General features: G+C 55.1%; 1 protein-coding gene across 7 annotated transcripts in view; it reads left to right on the plus strand.

The window, feature by feature from the left end:
* TSPAN9 (tetraspanin 9) overlaps positions 1-20,258 on the plus strand; it is a 189,545-nt gene that overhangs the window by 103,511 nt on the left and 65,776 nt on the right. For 6 of the 7 annotated variants that reach the window (XM_069490037.1, XM_069490035.1, XM_069490036.1 and 3 more), the window contains one exon: positions 9,985-10,064. In XM_069490037.1, the coding sequence (XP_069346138.1) occupies positions 10,002-10,064 (63 nt within the window). In that variant the 5' untranslated portion in view covers positions 9,985-10,001. Of the gene's footprint in view, positions 1-9,728; positions 10,065-20,258 lie in introns of those variants that run through there. The other variant, XM_069490034.1, reaches the window with a different exon arrangement.

Below are 20,258 nucleotides of genomic sequence, written 5' to 3' on the forward strand. Positions count from 1 at the left end.
CACTGCCCAAAAGAGAGGTTCAGAACAAGAAGAGGGACTCTCAGATTTGGGGGAACTTTTGTGGAATCTGGGGCACTGGTTCTTCTCCATCTTTGCTGTAGAGCATCCCAGGTGTGCTCACAAACTGCCCTTCCTGGCAGTGGTTCCATTGCCAGCCCCATAGCTTAGTGGTGGGGGAGAGGGATGAGGGCGGGTGGCAGCAGCTCCTAAAGTCAGCAGAGGGTCCCAGCTGCACAGGCAGGCTGGATGCTGGGTCAGAGAGCGCCGTCCCAGCCAGCCAGTCAGCACCCTCCATGGAGTAGTTGAGGAATATTGGATTTGCTGGGTCAGTACATTTCCACTGGTGCATGGCAATAAACCTCAGGCTTCAGCCCACTTCCCTGTACCCAGCGGTCTGCCTTATCTCATCCTCCTTGCAGCCACCTGCCCTCCTCGATAAGTACTAATAACAAATGCTGTCTTTCTCCTCTGTTTCTCAGGGGCACACAGCCCAGCGTGTGCACGCGTGTAGGTGCGGGTACGTCTGTCTGTCCAGCACAATGCCTCGCACACCAGGCCCTTCTGGGGATCTGACGGGGATGCTGATTGGCCTTGGGATGAAAGATGAGGCTGGTTTGGGACTTTCCTGAATAAAAGGGCCCGAGACCCTGGTGTGGGTGGCCCTTTATGCAGGTGGACCTCCGGCCTGTGCTCCCAGGCTCGGCCTCTGCTGCCCCCTCCCCCTGTAGACCTGCTCAAAGAGGAAATTATTGTCCTACAGGAAAGGCAGTTCTTGCTCTTTGTGTAAAGCCTCCCCTGCTCCCAGCCAAGGCTGGTTTTTCTAAAGAGTTGCTTTCACCTTGCTTAGCACACCTACAGAGCCCCTTACTGCTGCCACTCTCGTGTTCAGCAGTGACTGTAGAGCACTGATGCGCTCGGCACTGTGCCTGGAAGACAAGGATGGAGGGACACAGTCCTTGCCTCAAGGAGCTCACAGTTGGGGTAGGGGAGTTCAGGGAACAGCTGGCACTGCGGCGGGATGAACTCAGGGCATTGACTGGTGCTCCCAGGAGAGGTGGTGGGGGAGGTGGTAGCAACGCCGATGCTGGCGGGCCGTGACATTGGCCATTCAGAGTGCGGGGAGAGGGGCAGGCGGAGCGAGCAGGCAGAGCGGAGGCCAGGAGGTGAGGCAGAATTTGACGTGGTGCATTCTGGTGGAGAGTAGGCCGAGAAAGGACCAGGAATGGAGTCGACGGGAGGAGTGGGATGGGGACGTGCCTGCGCAGATTTTAACCAGCATCCGGGTGGTCTGTGCTCCAGCCCCTGCCTTTCAGGTTCCCTTTCTGTGCAGCTGCAGCTCCAGCTGAGCATGGGCACGCCCTCCCAGACGTCCTGGGCCCCCTGCCACCCTCTGTGCAGTTCTGCCCGCCTGTCGGGACTTAAGTCAGCCCTGTTTCATAGGGTGGCAGTTTCAAGGGCCGTTTGAAGGAGCCTCAGAGAACCAACTAGTCCAACCTCCTTGTTTTGTAGTTGTGGAACTAGAAGTCACACAGATAATTGATTAGTGTCCTGAGGCCTTGTTCCCTAGGTGGCTGAGGAGGGCCCAGGAAGTCCTTCCTGACGACTCTGGCCTGCCCTGCAGCACACCCTCCTTTGAGCTCCCCTTCCTGTGCTTGTCAGGTCTTCATTGGCCCCTGCTGTAGGCCAGGCACAGTTCTGGGTGCTGGGGACCCAGTCTCTGCTGCTGTGGGGCCGGGGTCCAGCAGGATCAGACAGCGAATTGCTGCTCTGAAACACATGTACTCCCGCGCTGTGATGGGCGCTGTGAGACAGAAGCGCAGCCAGTGCTGTGAGAATGTTTATTAAGAAGGAGGGGCTTTAATGTCAGCGTTGGGAGGGGACAGCCAGGAAACCAGAAAAGACCTTTTTGAAGAATTCATGAGAGTTCAGGGATGAGTCGAGTTAAGCCAGGCAGCAGGCTGGGGAAGAGCGTCCAGGCAGAGGGACTGCATGGGCACAGGCTCGGAGGAGGGACAGGGCTCAGAGGGTCATGGCTGGGGCACGGTGCATGAGGGGAGAGTGGCTGGGAGCAGGGCTGGAGAGGCGGGCAGGGGCCAGCCGCGCCGGGCCTTCCAGGTTGCTTTAACGATTTGGATTATACCAGGAGAGTAGAACAGCAAACACATACGTGCACATGCACATCTGCACGTGTGTGCACGCACGCACAGACACACACACACACACACACACACACACATTGTAATCTAAGTAAAATGGGAAGCCGCTGAAGGGGTGGAGGTGGGAGGGGCCCTGAGCGGGAAGAGCATGTTGGCACTCCTGGCAGGTGGACGTCACGGGAGTGGGAGTGGGGGGCTCTGCTGGAGGCTGCTGTGGGACCCCAGGTGAGTGGGATGCAGGGCTGGTGGAGGGCTGCATCTGCAGGGTAGTGTGGGGGTGGGGGTGCTTGGTGGCTAGGACCTGGGTTTGCTTGGCCGTGGCAGCCAGTGATACCCAGGAGTCAAGGATGGACCTGGGGCTGCTGGCTTAAGCCGTGGTGTGGGAGTTTAGGCCATTTGTTGAGAAGAGGAGGGTAGTGCCAGGGAGCAAGTCTGGGGCAAGGTCAGTCCCTCTGGGGCATGTGAAATTGGAGCCACCTGTGAGACAGTCAGGAGAGTGACAAGCAGGAGTTAGGCATCTGTGCTTGGGGCTCAGAAGACAGGGCAGGTCCAGGTAACCCTTAGGTGCCATCAGCACTCGGTGGCACTGGAGCGGACGGGACGGGCAGTACGGGAGTGCTGTGCGGAAGTGAGGAGGGCCCAGAACTGAGGGTCTCATCGAGGAAGGAGCTGCCGGCATTTGCGCTTAGAATTCAAGCCATAGAACGTTATCAATCTGTCGTGGACAGTCTGATTTCTTTCTCTGTTCAGCTACATTGTAGTCAGACAGGGACTGGGCCACCTCTACTATAATAATTATTGTGGTTGATAATTCTAATAGTACCTCATCACATTGAACACTTCTACGTGCCAGACTTTGTGCTATGTGCGTTACACTCATAATCTTTAATCGCTCTTTTTTCTTTGCATACTGCTTGGGAAGGTGTGTACTCTCGCCGTTTTAGAGTTGGAGAAATGGATCTGAGCAGTTAACTGCTGACTCTAGGCTATCCAGCAGTTGGGTAACTCACTCCAGATGGGATTTGGACACAGGTTTGTCTAGTTTTCAAGCCCAGAGTGTTCCCACTACGTTATTTTGCCAGAGCTTTGTTCGCTGTGGTTGGGTTGAACGGCGGGTGTGAACCAGGGTCACCGAAGGCATCCGAGCCTGGCGGTCCTTCCTCACAGAACTGGGCCCAGCTGACCCACAGTTACCATGAGCTGATTCTGGGGTAGGTGGGGAGTGAGGCTGACTTTGTGACAGTCCACCCACAGCTCCCACCTGGCTTCTCATGGTCTGGAAACCACATTTCAGCACTTCTGGCTGGGGCCGGAGCACGATAGCTGGGCCGTAGCTGAGGCTGTTTGCTCGGAGCTGAGCTAACGGGCCCGTCCACAGTCCGAGCAGTGTGCTCACCTGTCACAGGTGGAGGGCAGACACACAGCCAGGGCCTCTGCACAGTCATGTTTTCCCAGTAGCCAGGAGTGGCCTGTGACAAGGGCTGACCACAGCCAGGAGGCCTCTTGGGCTTTGAGACGTGACACTCAACATTAGAGGGTTTGAGCAAGTTCGCCAGTGACTCGGTGTTGGAGGCAGAGGCGCTGCCATCCGTGCTGTCCTTGGAGCCCCTCTCAAAGGCTCGGGCCACCCAGAACGGGGAGGGCTGAAGAGTAGCATTGTCCTCTGTCTTGCTTCTGCCTCAGCCTCCTCTTTTTTCCACCTCAAATCTTTTCCAGCTCCTCCTCTGAAATGGCTCTCTGGATCCACACGTCTGTTTGTCCATCCACCTGTCCATCTATCCATCCCTTCTAGGCTACGAACAAAATGGTTGACCTCATGGAGTTTGCACTCTGTTACCTGCAGCTGGTGCTTCAGTTTCCTGGGCTCCCTTGTCAGGCTCAAACGCCCTCAGACAGCCTGCTTTCCAGGAACAATTCCATAGATTTCTGGCTCAGGTCCCATCCTTTGGTTAATGGACTCCTTAACCAGGCTGTCAGGCTGTCCTTGAGGAGAGCTTGAGATCTAGGCACACGGGTCTTCCTTCCCCTCCGTCCTCCAGCACCGACCGACGACCTGCCATGTGGGGGTCACTGTGACAGGCACAGGTGGGGAGAGAGAAATGGCCAAGACATGGCCCTTCCTTCTCTCAGATGCCCAGTGGGCAGAGCAGAGGCAGGCAGGCAAACTGGCCGAGCAGGCGGGAGGAGGAGACCTCTCTCCAGAGAGGGAGGAACCCTGGCCACCCTTCATAGTATGTTCGACTATCCATCCTCCATCTGTGAGCCCTCCCACTGAAGCAAACCCTGTTTGTTTCTTTTCTTTACTGGTCTAACAGACTTAAAAGAAGCCAGATAAAAACAAAAGTACCTTTAGTTCTTTTCTACTGCGACCCTTTCACTGCCATTGTTACCACCCTTTCTGAACATGGCCAAGTATGGTAACACCCAGTGTCCTAGCTGTTCAATTTCCACAGCAGAGAGGAGAGCCACCCCCACCTCTGGACGCTCCGCCATCTGTTGCCTAGTGAACCTGCACACAGACGTGGGGATGTGGCCCCACGAGGGACCTCTCCATCCTTCTGCACTTTGGCACCATTGGTAAATGGTTTGTTTGGCAATTAAAGCATTTTCTATACAGAGCTGAAGAGGATCTCAAATTTGGAGTTTAAAAATGGGGTGAGGTGCGTACCTCTTCCTCCTACAATGGTGGTCCGTCTCACTCGTTCCTTTGGGTCGCAGGGGCCATGGGCCCCTAACATGAACCCTGGCTTTGTTGGGGAGGCTGCCTTGTTTAAGGCTCAGAGGTCCAGGATGCCTCACAAGCTCACGTGTCAAATGCAGGAGTATTCAGCCCAGGTCGAAAGGGGATCTGGGTCGGCCTGTTGGCTCTGACTGTGTGTGGGTGGGGGAAAGACCGAAGGCTGACTGCTGCTCACTCTGCAAGCCTGCGAAATTCAGCAAGAGCCAGAGAGAGCTTGGCATTTACTCCGAAGCCCACATCTCCCCAGTTGCCAGCCAGCAGAGATGTTGCATGTTGATTTCACATATTCACTTTTCTTCCTCCCCTCTGAGAATGCTGTACTTGCTTCACTTTTTGTGTTGTTAAAAAAAAAAAAAAAAAAAGGGAAAGCAAAGGCAGCCTGCCTTGTTCACACACTCAGGGATCTCCTCCAGGGCAGCCGGTACCTGCCAGCTCTTCTGGGCATGGCGGGCTGAGAAGGATCAGGAGTTGGCAGGAGAGATGGCGTCTCACATCAACTTTTCTACCTGGTGGTTCCTTCTGCACCCCAGATCTAAGGTATTGGGGTGTCCACAGCAGCTGGTCTTTTCACATCTGCCTCTCCTCCAGCTGCTGCCAGGCCCAGCTCCCGGAGCACCAGTGTTGCCAGGGGCCTCCGCTGCTTGGGAAGCTGCAGGACGCAGCCCCATTTCATGTGTTGTCATAGAGTAGCTGCCTTTGGCCCCCACACACATGCTCCCGCTTCAGGCAGGCCTGTGCCCTCACTGCCTGTACCACAGCCAGGCCTTTCTAGAGTGCTCGCTGGCTTTAGAGAGCCCTTCTCCCAGGGGTGGCCTGGGGACAGCCCGCTGCCCGTCCCGTCGTGGCCTGTGCTCTGTGCATCACTCTGCTCTGGGCTCCTCTAGGCACAATCTCGAGCTGGGGTAGAGGGCTGGTCTCTTCAGCTAGACGGTGAGCCCTGTGAGGCCCCCTACTCAGCTGTGGGTCTTCTCCGGGTCCTTGCTGAGTGTCCTGCCCGTCTTGGACAATCCATCATGAACGGGTGGTTTGTTTGTGGTGGGAGAGGGAGGAGGAGGGATGTGTTCGTTTAAACTTGCCTTCCTGAGGCTCCTCTGCCACCTTTGTGCTGAGACAGGACTAGATCACACCATGTTCTCCCCACAGCCCCTTCCTCCTCCCAGCCAGTTATCCGAGTACGATAACTCGGTCATCTCCGTGGTGACTGACCTTTGCTGATTAGCAGTCCAGAGGCGCCACCCTTGACCACATCCTTCCCTTTTGCCCCTTACTCAGGGTCCTTTTATATAACGACCTCTCACCGGGGCATGCTATTTCAGGTTCCCTGTTGTGCTTTAAGATTCTGTTAGACTGGAAAATTCCCAAGGGCAGGAATTATGTTTAAAGTCTAAGAGAGTACAGAACATGGGCTTTGAAAGCACAGTTTCCTTTTCCATAAATGGGACAATAACCTCTACCTGTCCCTTGTAGGGTTGTCGTGAGGATTGAATGAATTGCTGCATGTGAGTCTTTTTTTTTTTTTTTTTTTTGAGACAGAGTCTGGCTCTTTTGCCCTGGCTAGAGTGCCGTGGCATCAGCCTAGCTCACAGCAACCTCAAACTCCTGGGCTCAAGCAATCCTTCTGCCTCAGCCTCCCGAGTAGCTGGGACTACAGGCATGCGCCACCATGCCCGGCTAATTTTTCTATATATATTTTTATCTGTTCATATAATTTCTTTCTATTTTTAGTAGAGACGGGGTCTCACTCTTGCTCAGGCTGGTCTCGAACTCCTGAACTCAAACAATCCGCCCACCTCGACCTCCCAGAGTGCTAGGATTACAGGCGTGAGCCACCGCGCCCGGCCTGCATGTGAGTCTTGGTCCCTGGGATGTGCAAGGGCCCATGAGCTGGAGCTGCTCGTATTCCTCTGATGATGACTAGGCTGCGAGCCCTGATGGGACTTCACTGCAACTTTGTTAATGGGCTGACCAGTGGGACTTCAGTGCCTTTTGACAGGTGTGATCAGGAGGGAGCAAAAGTGTTACGCTGGACAGCCTCCTTACTCTGCTCTTACCTGCCTGTCGTCTTCTCCTCCCACCCCCAGCCCCAGGCCCTCAAACTTCTGAGGACGTGATCGGGGCACAGATGCATTTGTCATCAGAAATGAAGGTGGGAGGATTCAGGGATAATGGGGAGACTGTTCCGACCGGACAAGGTGTGAGTTGGGGAGAGGAGAGAGATGAAGAAAGGTTAGAAAGTGGAGGGGGCCAGTCTGGAAGGGCCGTCAGTGACACCCGGTCCCCACCTGAGACGAGTAGTAACAGCACCTCTGGTTTGTTCAGTCTTAGGTCCTCAGACTGTCCTCGCATCTCCCGGCTCACTTCGCGCTCACAACACTTCGGGGCAGTGGGGGGGCTCTCCTATCACCACGTTAACGAGGAGCGGCCGGGCTCAGACAGGCACACTGCTTGCTCTCCTCACACAGCTCAAAGAGCTCAAAGTGAAAAACAGGCCCCAACTCATCTCTCCCTGCGTCAGAGAAGTAATGTTGTGAGAACGACGTGGCTGCCGTGGGCCCTCAGGAGCAGCCAGGTGAGGCTGCAGAGGACAAAAGGGATTAGCCGTGGCATTTGGGCAGCCCTGGTGTTCCGTCAGGAACCAGCTGGACATCTGCCCCTTCCCCTGTGGATAGCGTCCACGGGACCTTACCGCGCCGAACCCGGAGACGGCCAGTTGCCGATGGCTGCGATACACGCTAGGTTTTATTGCCGGGCTCCCCATCTGAGTTGGGAGGGGGCTCAGAATAGTAAAACCACTGCAGGTTCCTTTACAGAAGCCACACTCAGAATGTGAGAGCTGTCACCTCTCCGATGCAGGCCTGCTGGGGAGCTGGTGAGGGCGGGCCCCTGCCAGCACAGGGTCACCGCCGCAGCTCTGGGATGAGGGTATTGAAGTCCTCTGGTTGGAGTTAATGTCCCCCTTCCCCCGCAGCCATGCCAGTTGTGGTAGCTCTGTCCTGCTCGTCTGCATGGCCTTGTGATTAATGTCCTCTTGTCTTCCTGACTAGATTATGGGTGTCTGAAGGCCGGAGAGCCCCACATCTCATATCTGTTTCCTCAAGGGCCAGGCCGAGTGCTCAGCACACAGGACACAGCACTCGGTGTGGAATGACTGATGAGATCCAGGGAGGACTTTATACACCCACAGCCCCACTAGGATAGGAATTCTATCCAGCCATCCCTCTCGAGCGCCACCCAGAGGCCAAGCCCCACGTTAGGTGCTGGGGTTACAGAGCCTGGTAAAACTTGCGTCCTGTCCTGCTTCAACACTCTCTTGCTGAGCGACAGGGAGGGCAGCAGAAAAGAGAGATGGGCTCCCTGCCCCGCAAGTCTAGAGACTAGAGTCCTCCTCATTTGCCCCGGTCGGCAATGCTGACTTCTACACAAGCCTAGGAGAGGCTGCCCAATTGCGGTGTTTCACGGCAGGATGAAGGGCTGCTTCTGGCTGTTTCCAAGCCCTAGCAAGAGCATTCCTCCTGCCGTTTCTCCGACTAGCCTCTTTCACGCACTCCTCACGGGAGAGACCCAGCCACGAGCACTCCTGCATCACTTTTAGCATAGGCAGAATGCGGAGGGTCAAGGCAAGACCCCACTTCGTCCACCTGCCCCTGTCAGCCAGACCAGGGTCCCAGCCAGCGCGGCGTCCCACCCGGGAGCGCGGGGACAGGGGTTCGCGCAGCTGCAGGAGCCTCGCGCGCGCGTGCGCGCGTGCGCGGGGAGGGTGGCGCGCGCCCCGCCGAGGCCCCAGCGCTTTCCCACACCTCGCGCCTCCCTGCGGTCCCTTCCCCTGCGCGCCATAGCCAGGCCCACGTGTGCAAAGGCGTGGGGGGTGTGTAGGGAGATGTAGTCGGGAGACCGTATGCCCCTGGCTGGACAGGCCCCCGTGTGCGTAGGGGGCGGCGGCCAGCTCGACAGTGGCTGCTGTCCTGTGCCCCTCCAGGCTTCTCCCTAGACCTTTCCTCTGGCTTCTTGGGTCGTTGGTACCTCCAGCCATCCCTCTCCTCTCGTCGCCCTCTTTCTCCGGTAAAGAGACCAGTGCTTTCCGATGAAGGTTCTAGTTCACCCCTAGCCACAGAGCCCTTGACATTTAGCGAGGGTTCGCGGCGCACTGGTATAGGCACACAGCAGAACGCTAATCCTATTAAAGATATGGTGTCATTGGGGAGGGGGAGGCTCCCCAGCGGGGCCGGCAGGCCTCGCGCCCATTGGTGGAAGGCGCGGCAGGGGGCGGGGCCGAGGGCCGGGGGAGGGGGCTCCGGGCGATTTCGGAGTCGCGAGTCCCGGCCGGGATTGCACAGGGAAAGCCCAGCGGTTGCAGCTGCGGCGGATCCTCGGCACTGCCGCCGGGGCAGCCCAGGGCCGCTGCAGCTCCGCCAAGTCGCGGGGGAGGAGGCGGAGCGCCGGCAAAGTGGTCGGCCGCGCTGGGCTGGCTCCGAGAGGTGTGCCCTGGGAGCCTGGTCCGGAGCCCTTCTGCTTTGCGCGGAGCGGCCGGTGCGGCCGGGAGGCGAGCTGCGCCCTGGAAGGGGAAGTCAGACAGCAGCCTCTCTGCAGACGCTAAGTTGCGCGAGCTAGCCGGCGCCCGGACAGCGACAGCGACCGGGCGCGCAGAGCCTCCGGGCCAGCCGGCCAGTCCGGGGCGCAGTCCGGGAGGCGGCGGCCGCGGAGCGCGGGTTCGCCGCCAGTGCGCCGGGGACAGGGGCGTGCGAGGCGCCGCCGGCCCGCCTGCAGCCCGCTCCTCCTCCCCACTCCGGGAGCGATGCCCCCCGCCCCTCGCGCCCCCCGGGAACGACGCGAGCATGGAGAAGTCGAGTAGCGAGGATTCTTCGATCCACCGGAGTCCATCTTTGGACAGCAAGGACTCGGACTTTGCCAAGCCGTCCACCTCGGGCCGCCCTTTCGGCCGCGGCTTCACGGCCGGCGCCTTCTACGGCACCGCGGGCTCCCGGGGCCAGAGCCGCGCTGAGGCGGGCGTTAAGACCGACAAGTACAATGCACCCAAAGGCAGCAAGTACGTGGTGTTTTACCTGGACTTGTCCTTTGTGTTCCTCCTAGAATTTAAGAAGTGCAACATGGCCAGGGGCTGCCTCTGCTGCTTGAAGTACATGATGTTCCTCTTCAATTTGATATTCTGGGTAAGTCCTTCCGTTTATCTCTCCCTTTGCCCTCCTCTCCTCTTTGCTTACCACAGCGCGAATAGCGTCCGCCTCTTTGGTGCTGCATTGCTCCACTCTCTGCACAACGGTAAGTGCGCTTTTTTTTTTTTTAATCGCCCCTCGCCCCTCTTTCATGCATTTTTCTCTTCCTTCCTCCCTCTCCTTGGTGGCTGAATGGGGGCTTCAACTTGCCTGTCTTCCAGGAGACTTGCTCTGCTCCTAGGAGGCTGACAAAGTTTGCACCACCTCCTTCCTCTATGAAAAAATCCATGCTGAGAGTGCCTCGGGTGGGCAACCTGCAGCAATGGGTGTAGGGTCAGGATTTTTAACAGCTGTGACCCTGCGTTGGTGATAGGCACAAGTGAGGATGGTTTTCTGAGTTTCTTCTTGTAATCCTCCTGAATGCACAAGATTACAATCTGCAGCATTTTATGGGAGTGGGATGGAGCTGGGGGGATGGGGGGTAGAGGCCACATCTTCCCACTCCTTTCAGTGACTCCCAGGGAAAGGAGGAGCAGCCCCTGTCCCAAGCTGATGGACTCACTTGCTAGCCCTCAGACATCCCCCGCATGGGGGCTTGTGTGGGAAAGGAGGGGTGTGGGGGATGCTGCCATCGGGTGGCTGGCTGCTGCTTTTGAGGGATTGCAGTGGGCTGGGCGGGGAGCTGGCCGGCCATGTGCTTCCAGGCTCTGGGAGCCCCAGTGACTGGAAGGGACAAAGGGAGACAATCAGGTGCCCCTGTCCTTGGTAAACGATTATTTTGTAGAGAAGGTATCAGAGGGTAGAGCAGCTTGGAATTGCGGTCTGTCCTGTGTGTGATTCTGGAGGTGGTGTGTGTGCATACACATACGTGTGCATAAGAAGTACTAGTTAGGCAAACTGGAAAACTTCTTAAATTCATTTATGATTATTCCTTCGTCCTAACTGCCGCCGCTGCCTGCCTTCACCCGAGCAGGGACATAGCACAGATGTTTGGCTCTGTCCCAGGGTCTGTCCTGCCCGAGGGAGGCCATCGGCTGCCTGTGGTCTAGGAGGAGCAATGAGGACAGGAGAACGTCATTCAAAGTGAAGTTGGGTAGAGGCAGTTGGTCTTTGGTGTTCAACTTTTGTGTGGAGTAACCCACTTTAGCTGAAAAACTTTTTTAGGGGGGGGTGTGTGGCGGGGGCGACTTTTCCCACAGAAGGGCAAGCTCAGGGCCGAGACGGAAAGAGACTGGGTTCTGGTCTTGGTTCTGCATTAGCGTCTGTGTGACCTTGGGCAAAGCACTTTATCCTTAAGGACTTGGGCTTCCTCTCCAGTCCGACGGGGGTGTGTGTGTGTGTGTGGGTGTGAGTGAGGGTCTCCCTCACTGTTCTCACTTTATTAGTATGCGACGTCCCGAGTGGGGTGGTAGGAGTGCATCTCATCTTCTCGCCAGGGAGGGAAGCCCCCTGCCCCACCTGGGACTCTGCCTCTCTTCCAAGGAGACTGATCTGAGATTACTTAATCTCCATAGGCTGGGGTCATCCAGGATGTTACCTGTCACGTGGTTAGGGTTTTGTGGAAGTTGGGGCAGATATTCTCGTTCCTTTTTCTGGTGGCGAGCACTACCAGAATGTCACGAATGACTGTGTAGCTGCCGTGTGGACACGTGCCTCCTGGTTCTTTGACTCATTTGCCAGCATCTGTGTCAGCCACGTACTGGTGTGCATTTCTTGGGAGCCTTCGGATTCACATGAGAGCTCCTTCTCGTTCCTTCTTCATAGTCGCCAGCTGCCTTTCTGTTTTGCCCCACCTTGCGTGTATTAACGCGCACTGGGAAGACCCTCTGGGGAAGTCAGTGCCTTTGGCCAGTGAGCCCCAGGCGGCGGGCTCCCTCCTCCCCGCCCCCACCCCGCCACCTGCTGGCCGGAGTTGGTATAACTGCTCGTGGTGCCTTTCTCCTCCAGGATGGGCCCCAGCGAGGTTTGCAGCCTTCTCACACGCTGGCGTAGTGGTCTGTGCCCTGCACACAGTAGGCACTCATTATATGTTTGTGAGTGAATGAATGGAGGTCCAGAGCTGTAAATCACAAGATGTTATCATGTGGAAGAGGTCCCCAAGTTCTGCTTGATGGGGAAGAGAAGTTAGATGTCAAACTTGCCCCTGATGACAACTCTCCTAGCACCCTACCTGTGGGGGGACAAGTGACTCTTTCCATCTTCCCTTAAAAGCTGGGCAGAGGTTAATGAGCTAGTTGATGAAATGTCCTTCCTTTATGGCCCACGGTGAGAGAACTTGCTGTCTTTTCCTGGTCGGAAGGTGCCAACTGCACCTTCTTACCAGGCAAGGAGTTGCTCTCTCCTCGTCTCTGACTTTTCCGGTTACCAGATATTTTCCCCATCACATGCTATGAGCTGGGAGAAATTGAGTCTCAAAGACCCAGGTCTTTTATGTTAGTAGCATATGAGATGATGAGATAAGACATAGACCTTGAGGAAGATGGCAAATTCAACAGAAGAGGAACAGGTGCTTGTGTGTGTAAGGTGTTTGCCACTGTGTTTTTGAGAGGTGGAGGAGCAGGTGTAGTAGGGTGTTAGCCAGGATTTGGGGGTGGTGGGTCACTGTGCTCCACCCAGATGAAGAACACCTGCAAGCATGTGCTTGACCTGATATGGGGAAGGGAGCAGGGGAAGGAGCCAAAGGAGAAGAGAAAACCTCCAAGGTGGGTGAGGTGTCGATGGGGGGCAGCCCCTGGGAGGCCTCTGCTGCTGCCCCCTGCAGGGGGGTATGCAGCACTGATCATGCCCAGCCCTCTGGGACTGGTAGCAGTCTTTAGGAATTACGTAGCCATCACTTGTGCTAGTCTTACGGTTCCGATCCCCAAAGGAGACTTTTCTGAAACATTAGAATTGCACCTGAGCCTGCAGTCAATAGATAGAGCTCTTCCCATAGATCCCCGAGCCTATCCGGTAGTCCTCCAAACCCACTGCTGCCGCCACACCCCCTGCCTCCTCTGAGCCCGTTGGAGGATTCCCAGTGCGGAGGAGAGGTGCAGCTGTCTTACGCCGCAGCCCTTCACAAGCATGTGAGTGCCTGGTTCCTGGCCACTGGGTGGAGCTTCTAGGGTGCTGGTATTGGTGAGAGCCTGGGTGACGTCACCGAGGGCAGGTTGGGAGGCAGAGCCCTGCGCCGGCACTCCTCCTCCTTACTAAGGAAAGGGCAGGTGCCTTACAGGCTGCTGCACGCCTACCTGCTGTTGGGGGTCTCCAGGTCTGCTCCTGGCACCGCACACAACTTCAGCCAGACAGTGCTGGCCGTGTTGGCACCCCAGTGCACCATGGGAGTTTGGAGCCCCCAGGAGGGCAACATTTCTGGGGGCTGGAGATGGTGAGGATAGAGAAGGGGGAGTCAGTGGTCACTCCTGACTGAGTCTCACCTCTTCTTTGTCCCTGGCATCCCCATCCCCCATCCTGAACTCTGGCTTCTCAGGGGACAGGGAATAGGAGACCTGAATAGGGACAGAAGTTTCCCTTCACTAAGGTCCTGTCCACCCGTAAGCACACCAACCCCAGGGTATTTCTCTGAGCAGTGGAACCATCTGGGGCATTTCTCAGTTAGCCCCATCTCTGGGTCCTCCCTGGCGGTCCGGTAGAATACTCTAGATAGAATACTCAGAGGATCTAAGCCCCTCCAAGAAGGCACAGGAGGCTCAGGCTTTAAACTCTAGTAGAGGAGAGAGAGCATATCGGGGTGGGCTGGAAGGGGGGCCTCGGAGTGCTGGGGGGTGTGTCCCCTTCTCGGGACAATGAGTCGTGATCCCAGCCCAGCTCTTCCTTACCCAAATCAAGTTGCTGTCTGCTGTGGAGGGGCGAGGGTGGGGCCAGGGCTGCTGGCATAACTGCCACTCAGGATAATGGTCACTTTTCATGCCTGCCGGCAGAGCTGTCCCATCACTTTAAATCATGGCTGGCAGAGCAGTGACATTCTGGCCCATAGGAAAGCCCATTCCTTGTGGATGGCTTCCTTAATGAAGGCTAATTAGCAGAAGAGACAGTGTCAGCGAGCCTGCTGGGGCAGGGGAAAGGTTGGTGTGGGTGGCGCCGGGCAGGGTGCGGATGGGGCTCTGATTAAGCTCCCTTAAGTGGGGTCAGGCCCCTGCCAGACTGCTCCCTGCCTTTGGGTGCAGGCAGCGTGGCCGGGGCTCTCCAGCTGCCAGTGGCACATGTTCAGGACCGGCTTGGCCACCTCTCAAGTGCCTCTGTGGGCTCCAGACTGGGGTCTGTGCACGGTCAGTGTCGGGTGGCCTGGAGTCTCATCAGGAGTCTGTGGGGTGTCTTCTGTCTGGAAAGTGTGTCAGTGGGCCCGAGGGGCCCAGCAGGGAGCTTGGCTTCTGGCCCGGCCTCTCCAGCAGAGGAGATTCAGGCTGACCCGGGCAGCAGGAGGCATTGAGGGCCTTCCCAAGGTGCCCAGGGGCGAGCGATTCAGGCTGTCTCCCCAGGGCGGCTGCGTCAAGTAGATCTTGAGGGTGGGTCAGACATGGCTCTGCGTGGGGGTAGAGGGACAGATGAAGGGCCTGGCAGCTACCCGGAGACCCCTGGAACATGGCCATGAGGGAATGCCAGCTCTGTGTTCACTTCCTTTCCACAGCATTAAAAATTAAGCTTCCTTTTCTTAATATCTATTTTTAAATCAAGTCAGAGCTAGCACTGGTGTCAGTCAGGAGGGGGTGGGGAGGAGGAGGGTAGAGAGAGAAAGTCCCAGCCGAATCAGGGTGCGCAGCTCTCGCCAGCATGAGCAAAGGGCCACTGGGCCCCCGTCCTGGCCCTCCCTGGACCTTGGCCTCCTCTGCTTCTACCTCTGTGTGCCTGGCCGCCCTTGGCTGAACTTGGTGGCAGGCTCTGTGGCCCTAGGCCTTCTGTGGCTTACCAGGCTGTTGGGTTCCCAGTCGAGTCCATTCACTCACGCCGCAACTATTTACTGAATGCCCGCTCCGCGCACTCGGGCCTCCAGTTGGTGAGAGCAGGGGCTGACTGGGCTCACACAGGGCAGATCAGTTTTCTCGTGCCAGGAAGTCGTGGAATGGGAGGTCATCTGGCTCGCCCAGTGCCGGGCATTTGAGCGCAGGGCTGCCAAGGGAGGGTGAGGGGGGCACCTCCCGCTTCCCCCGTGCTCTAGGTGGGGCAGCTGCAGGCCTGGCCCCAGCACCCTGGTTGCCTGACTTCGCTTGCCCTTGCCTCTCCCCGGCCCCTGCATGGTTGCTGTCTCTGAAGTGTTGGCTCCCATAAGAAAGAAAGGGGAGAAAAAAACCTTAGTTTTTTTTTTTTTTTTCCTTAGTTTGAAAAAAAGAATTAGTGACTCGTGGCTTTTCTGGTTCTTCTATTTAAGGGCTGGTGGATGGATGCCTGCGGCCAGTGTGTACTGGGAGCATTTATTGGAACCCCTGCCCTCGAGCTGCTCAGAGTTCCATGGAGAAGTCAGACCCATGAGCAGATAGTTGCAGTTCTGAGCAGGGGTGCTTGATAGAGCTCCTTCACAGCAGAGACAAGATGTGGAGATAGCAGAGTAGGGCAAGTGACACCTGGATTTTGAAGGGTAAATTAGAGTTTGCTGATTAGATGAGACGGGGGTCCAGGTGAGGGAGAAGCGGGGAGAGAGTGAGCAGGTTGATCCAGAGCCTGCGTGCGGGGAGAGCTGGCAGCCTAGGGGGATGGAGACTCTCGCATCCCTGAAATTTGTTGAACAGAGTGGCTTGCGGGGCTGGCGGGTTTGGAATGGGTTCTGAGGTGGAGGTGACGCTGGCCTGCAGGCAAGTGTCACCAGCACCTGGGGATGCTTCCAGTGGGTCTCCAGGGCTCCTAAGAAAGGGCTGTTTCATTTTTTCTGGCGGTGACTGCCGTGACAGGTCTTGCCGTGTCACTCGGGCTCAAGCTGTTGCTGTAGGTAATCCAGCTTTAGAGATGCCCCTGTTTTCTCCCGCTTTCCGGCCTCTCCCTTCCAGCTGCGATGTGCCTGCTTATCTAGTTCAGTTAGGAAGCTTTGAAGCTGGGCTAAACCCGTGGGGCAGAGTTAAGTCTTCTGAGCCAGCTTTGTCTCTGCTCACATTTGAAAGCTAATCTGCCTGCAGAAGTGGTGGGGGGTGGGGTCTCATCCTGGCAGGGAGGGTAAAAATGGCACACGGTCCGGCAGGGGGGCAGATCCGCAGCTGCGGGGAGCGGCATAAGGTTGAGATCTGGCTTCAGACCCTGGCTCTGTCTAACTGGCCATGGGACTTCAGGGGAGATCCGAAATCTCTTCTAACCTAGCGAGTCCCTGGTTCCATCCAGATGGGGTCTTCTCCTCCCCTGGGCCCCAGTAAGCTTTGAAGGCTCCCAGGAGAACTGGAGAAGCCCTTGGGTTGGGGAGGCTGGAGGGTTTCAGATCTCCTGCCTTGCATTGGTCCGCTTACTGCACGGTACCATGCACGGAGGCTTGTTCCAGTGGCATGGGTGACTGGCCAAGGAGAAGAGAGACCGGGCTCTGCCTTCAGAGAACTTCCTGTCTGCTCCAGGGTTCTTCAGCAGGGCGTACATTCAAATTCCCTAGCCCCTCACCCCCGGTGTACTGGGTGGAGGTCGCCAGGAATGAAGCCTGTGTTTTGAAGGTATTCTTTAACCTCTTGGCATCTGGGTTTCCTCATCTATGACCAAAGCAGCTCTCTTGTAGGGCTGTGATGAAGCCCACTTGTGTAGGTGGACTGCTTAGCAGGGTGCCTCGTGTGCTGGGCTGTGTGCACAGTAGCTGCGGTTATATTACTGTAGCTCCTACAGTGAGAGCGTATGAACAGGAAGATAGGTGCCCAGGGGCTGGAGCACGGACGCTGGGATGACAATGCCAGGCAGGCGCTGGAGACTTGGACAGAGCCCCAGCTGTGTCTCAGGGTGGGGATAGTTCTCGATGTCTTCTGGCCTTCGGGGTATATGGGAGAAATGGGGGGAGCAGGGAGGGCCAGGGAGATGTGTTAGAATGGAGGGTGGAGGTGGAAGGCAATGAGGCAGGGGTGCACGCTGGCCCCAGGGCCTGCAGCTGCACCTCACGCTCTACACTTACCTCTGGCCTGCCCTTCCCCTGCCTGCTTTTGTTCTTGGTGTAGTGCCTGGGGCCAGGACCAGGCCAGCTGGGCCGGTGGTCACGGTGCAGGGCCCCCACGGGCCCTCGGGCACACTCAGTGCCTTTGGTGCATGCTGGACTCTGCTGTCGGCGTGGCCTGTGACCTGGGCTCATCAAAAGGCTGAGCACATGGGGCTCCAGGCCTAGGTGCCTTCCCCAACCAGAAACACAATCACTGAAAGTTTTTCCAAAATGTGAAATGTATAGGTACATTCATGTAGTTTAAAAAAATGATCCAACAGGTACCCACTACCTAGCTTATGAAATAGAGCACCACCCATACCCATGACGTCTCTGTGTGTCCCCCAAAACCTCTCTCAGAGAACCATAATCCCTGAATTTTATGTGACATGTGCTCCACCTTTGTAGGCATCCTTAAACACCACAGTATTAGGTTTGGCTTATTTTTAAACTTTCAATAGATGAAATCACTCTGAATGTATTTTTTCAATTCAGCATTAGGTTTCTTGCCTCATTCATGTTGGTGGGTGTGGCCATAGTGGGTACGTTTCCTGTTCTGTAGTATTTCATTACATGGAGTGTGCTACAATGTATTCTTTTGGTGATGAGCATCTGGGTTATTTCCTCTTTTTTCTAAACAACGCTTCTGCGAACATTCTTGTTTAAGTCCCCTGGTGTACATGTGCAAGAGTTTTAGGACAGTGCGTCTGGTGAAGGACTGTCTTTTAGATTTCCGATTCTCAGAGGTGGTCCTGCTGTGCATGACTAGTACACAGCTGGGAGCATATGTGACTCACCTGACGAACCCATCTACACCTGAGTGAGTCAGCTGATTGTGTGCTGGAATGTTCTGCTAATATCAAATTGCTATCAAAGTTTCTAAGCCTTGAATGTTTCCAGGGACCACACTTTGAGGAGCACTGCTCCAGGTGTATAGCAAGGAATGCAAGGGCACTGCAGAGCTTTAGGATGTGTGCATTTCACCTTTACTACATAATGCCAAACTGTTTTCCAGTGCGGATGTATCAGTTGACATTTGCACCAGTGGAATGTCAATTGAAAATGGAAAGTTTTTGGCATTCTCCAAGATGGTGGGTGTAAAATGCTGTATTATAATGGTTTTAATTTGCATTTCTCTGATGACTGGTAATCAGTGAACATCTTTTCATATGTTCCTTAGCCATTCTTTTCTCTTCCATGAATGCCTATTTTTGTCTTTTGTCCATTTTTCTATTGAGTTGGGTTTTTTCTAATAATGTTTAGGAGTTTTATTTATATTTTAGATATGAATTTGTTGTCAATTAAATATATTGCAAACACAGTTTATAGCTTCCAGTTTATGGTTTATCTTTTCACTTTCTTCATGGGGTCTTTGTATAAACAGAAATTCCATATTGTAATATAGTTAATTTTATCAGTGTCTTTTCCTTGTTAGATTGTACTTTTTAATTATGCATTAAGAAATACATACTATCTCCTGGATGTCTTTATATCCTGGTAATAGGACAGTGCTTGTCACAACATAATCAGCATTCATGGGTTGTTAAGTGAATGAGTAAATGACTAAAGATGAGTTCCTATAATGACTTCTGAGAGTTTTTCTTTTTATGTTTTAAGGCCTTCAGAATCTGGAATTTATGTTTGTGTATGATACAAGGCAGTGCTCTGATTTCCCCCATGTACTTATTGGTTGTCCTGGCTCCACTGATTGACCGCTCCACCTTTTCCCCACGGACAGGCAGTGCCACGTGTGTTTCCATGCATGCCTGGGTCTTTTCCAGTGGACTGTATGCTGTGCCACGCTGTTTTAATTGCTACAACTTTATGATGAGTCTCATCATCTGATAGGGCACATCCTCCCATCTCAGGCTTTTTCAAGAGTATTTTGGCTGTTCTTGGCCCTTGGCTGTTCCTTTGCATAAATTTTGGACTCAGTTTGTCTAGTTTCACCAAAAATCAGTCAATCAGTCAACTCCCCCTGCCCCAAACTCTGTTGGTATTTTGGTAGCCCTTTCATTGAATCTATTCATCTACTTGGGGAGAATTGCTATCTTTGTATTTCTATTCATGAATACGAATTATAATCTACTCATGTATTTCTATTCATGAACATGGTCTATTTCTCCACCTATTAGGCTTTCTTTTTTTTTTTTTCTTTGGAGACAGAGTCTTGCTCTGTCACCTAGGCTAGAGTGCAGTGGTGTCATCACAGCTCACAGTAACCTCAAACTCCTGGGCTCAAGCAATCTTCCTGCCTCAGCCTCCTGAGTAGCTGGGACTACAGGTGCACACCACTGCTCCTGGCTAATTTTTCTTTTTAGTGGAGACAGGGTCTCGCTGTTGCTCAGGCTGGTCTCGAACTCCTGACCTAAGCGATCCTCCCACCATGGCCTCCTAGAGTGCTAGGATTACAGGTGTGAGCCACCGCGTTCAGTCTATCAGGACTTCTTTAATGCGTTTCTGTGAAGTTTCATGAAGGTTTTACACATCTTCTGTCATATAGAGACTTCCGATCTTCTATGCTTTGCCACCCCCCTTCCTCTGGGGTTGAGCTGAGCTCTCGTGTACACTGCAGACCTGATGAATGAATGGGGCACCCAGAGGAGAGAGTGTGGAGGAGCCAGCTAGTCCTCCGATGGGCCCAGCTCAGGGGTGAGCCCCAGGCATGGGGCTGAGTGCTCTCGCTTAACTTGGGGGGCCGAGTGTCAGTGTCCACTTCCAGCACCTGCCATCTGGTTTCTGATCAGGGCAGGCTTTGTGGGGGAGGCAGACTCTTTAGGCAGCACGTGAGTGGTAGAAAGGAGACGGCTCAAGATCGGAGAGTGGAAGATGTATAACTTGAGAGGAGACAGGGAAATGGGAGGAGGCCTGCCAGTGAAGTGATTATGGACACGCGCAGGGAGGGAGGAGGAGGAGACAGGGGAAGCGAAGTGATGTTGGAAGCCAGAGAGAGGGGCTAATGCGAAGGGTCTTAAGCCAGATCTGTAATGTACAAGGAGTTGCTTGGGTAGAGCAGTTTGACGGTTGGAGAAGACCCCTTTCAGTGACGGCATTTGGATTATATTGGGAAGGGCATTGGAAACCGCCAGGTGGTGGAAGGTCTG

Source organism: Eulemur rufifrons, chromosome 16, assembly GCF_041146395.1.
Source record: "Eulemur rufifrons isolate Redbay chromosome 16, OSU_ERuf_1, whole genome shotgun sequence".
In the NCBI taxonomy this organism is placed as follows: domain Eukaryota; kingdom Metazoa; phylum Chordata; class Mammalia; order Primates; family Lemuridae; genus Eulemur; species Eulemur rufifrons.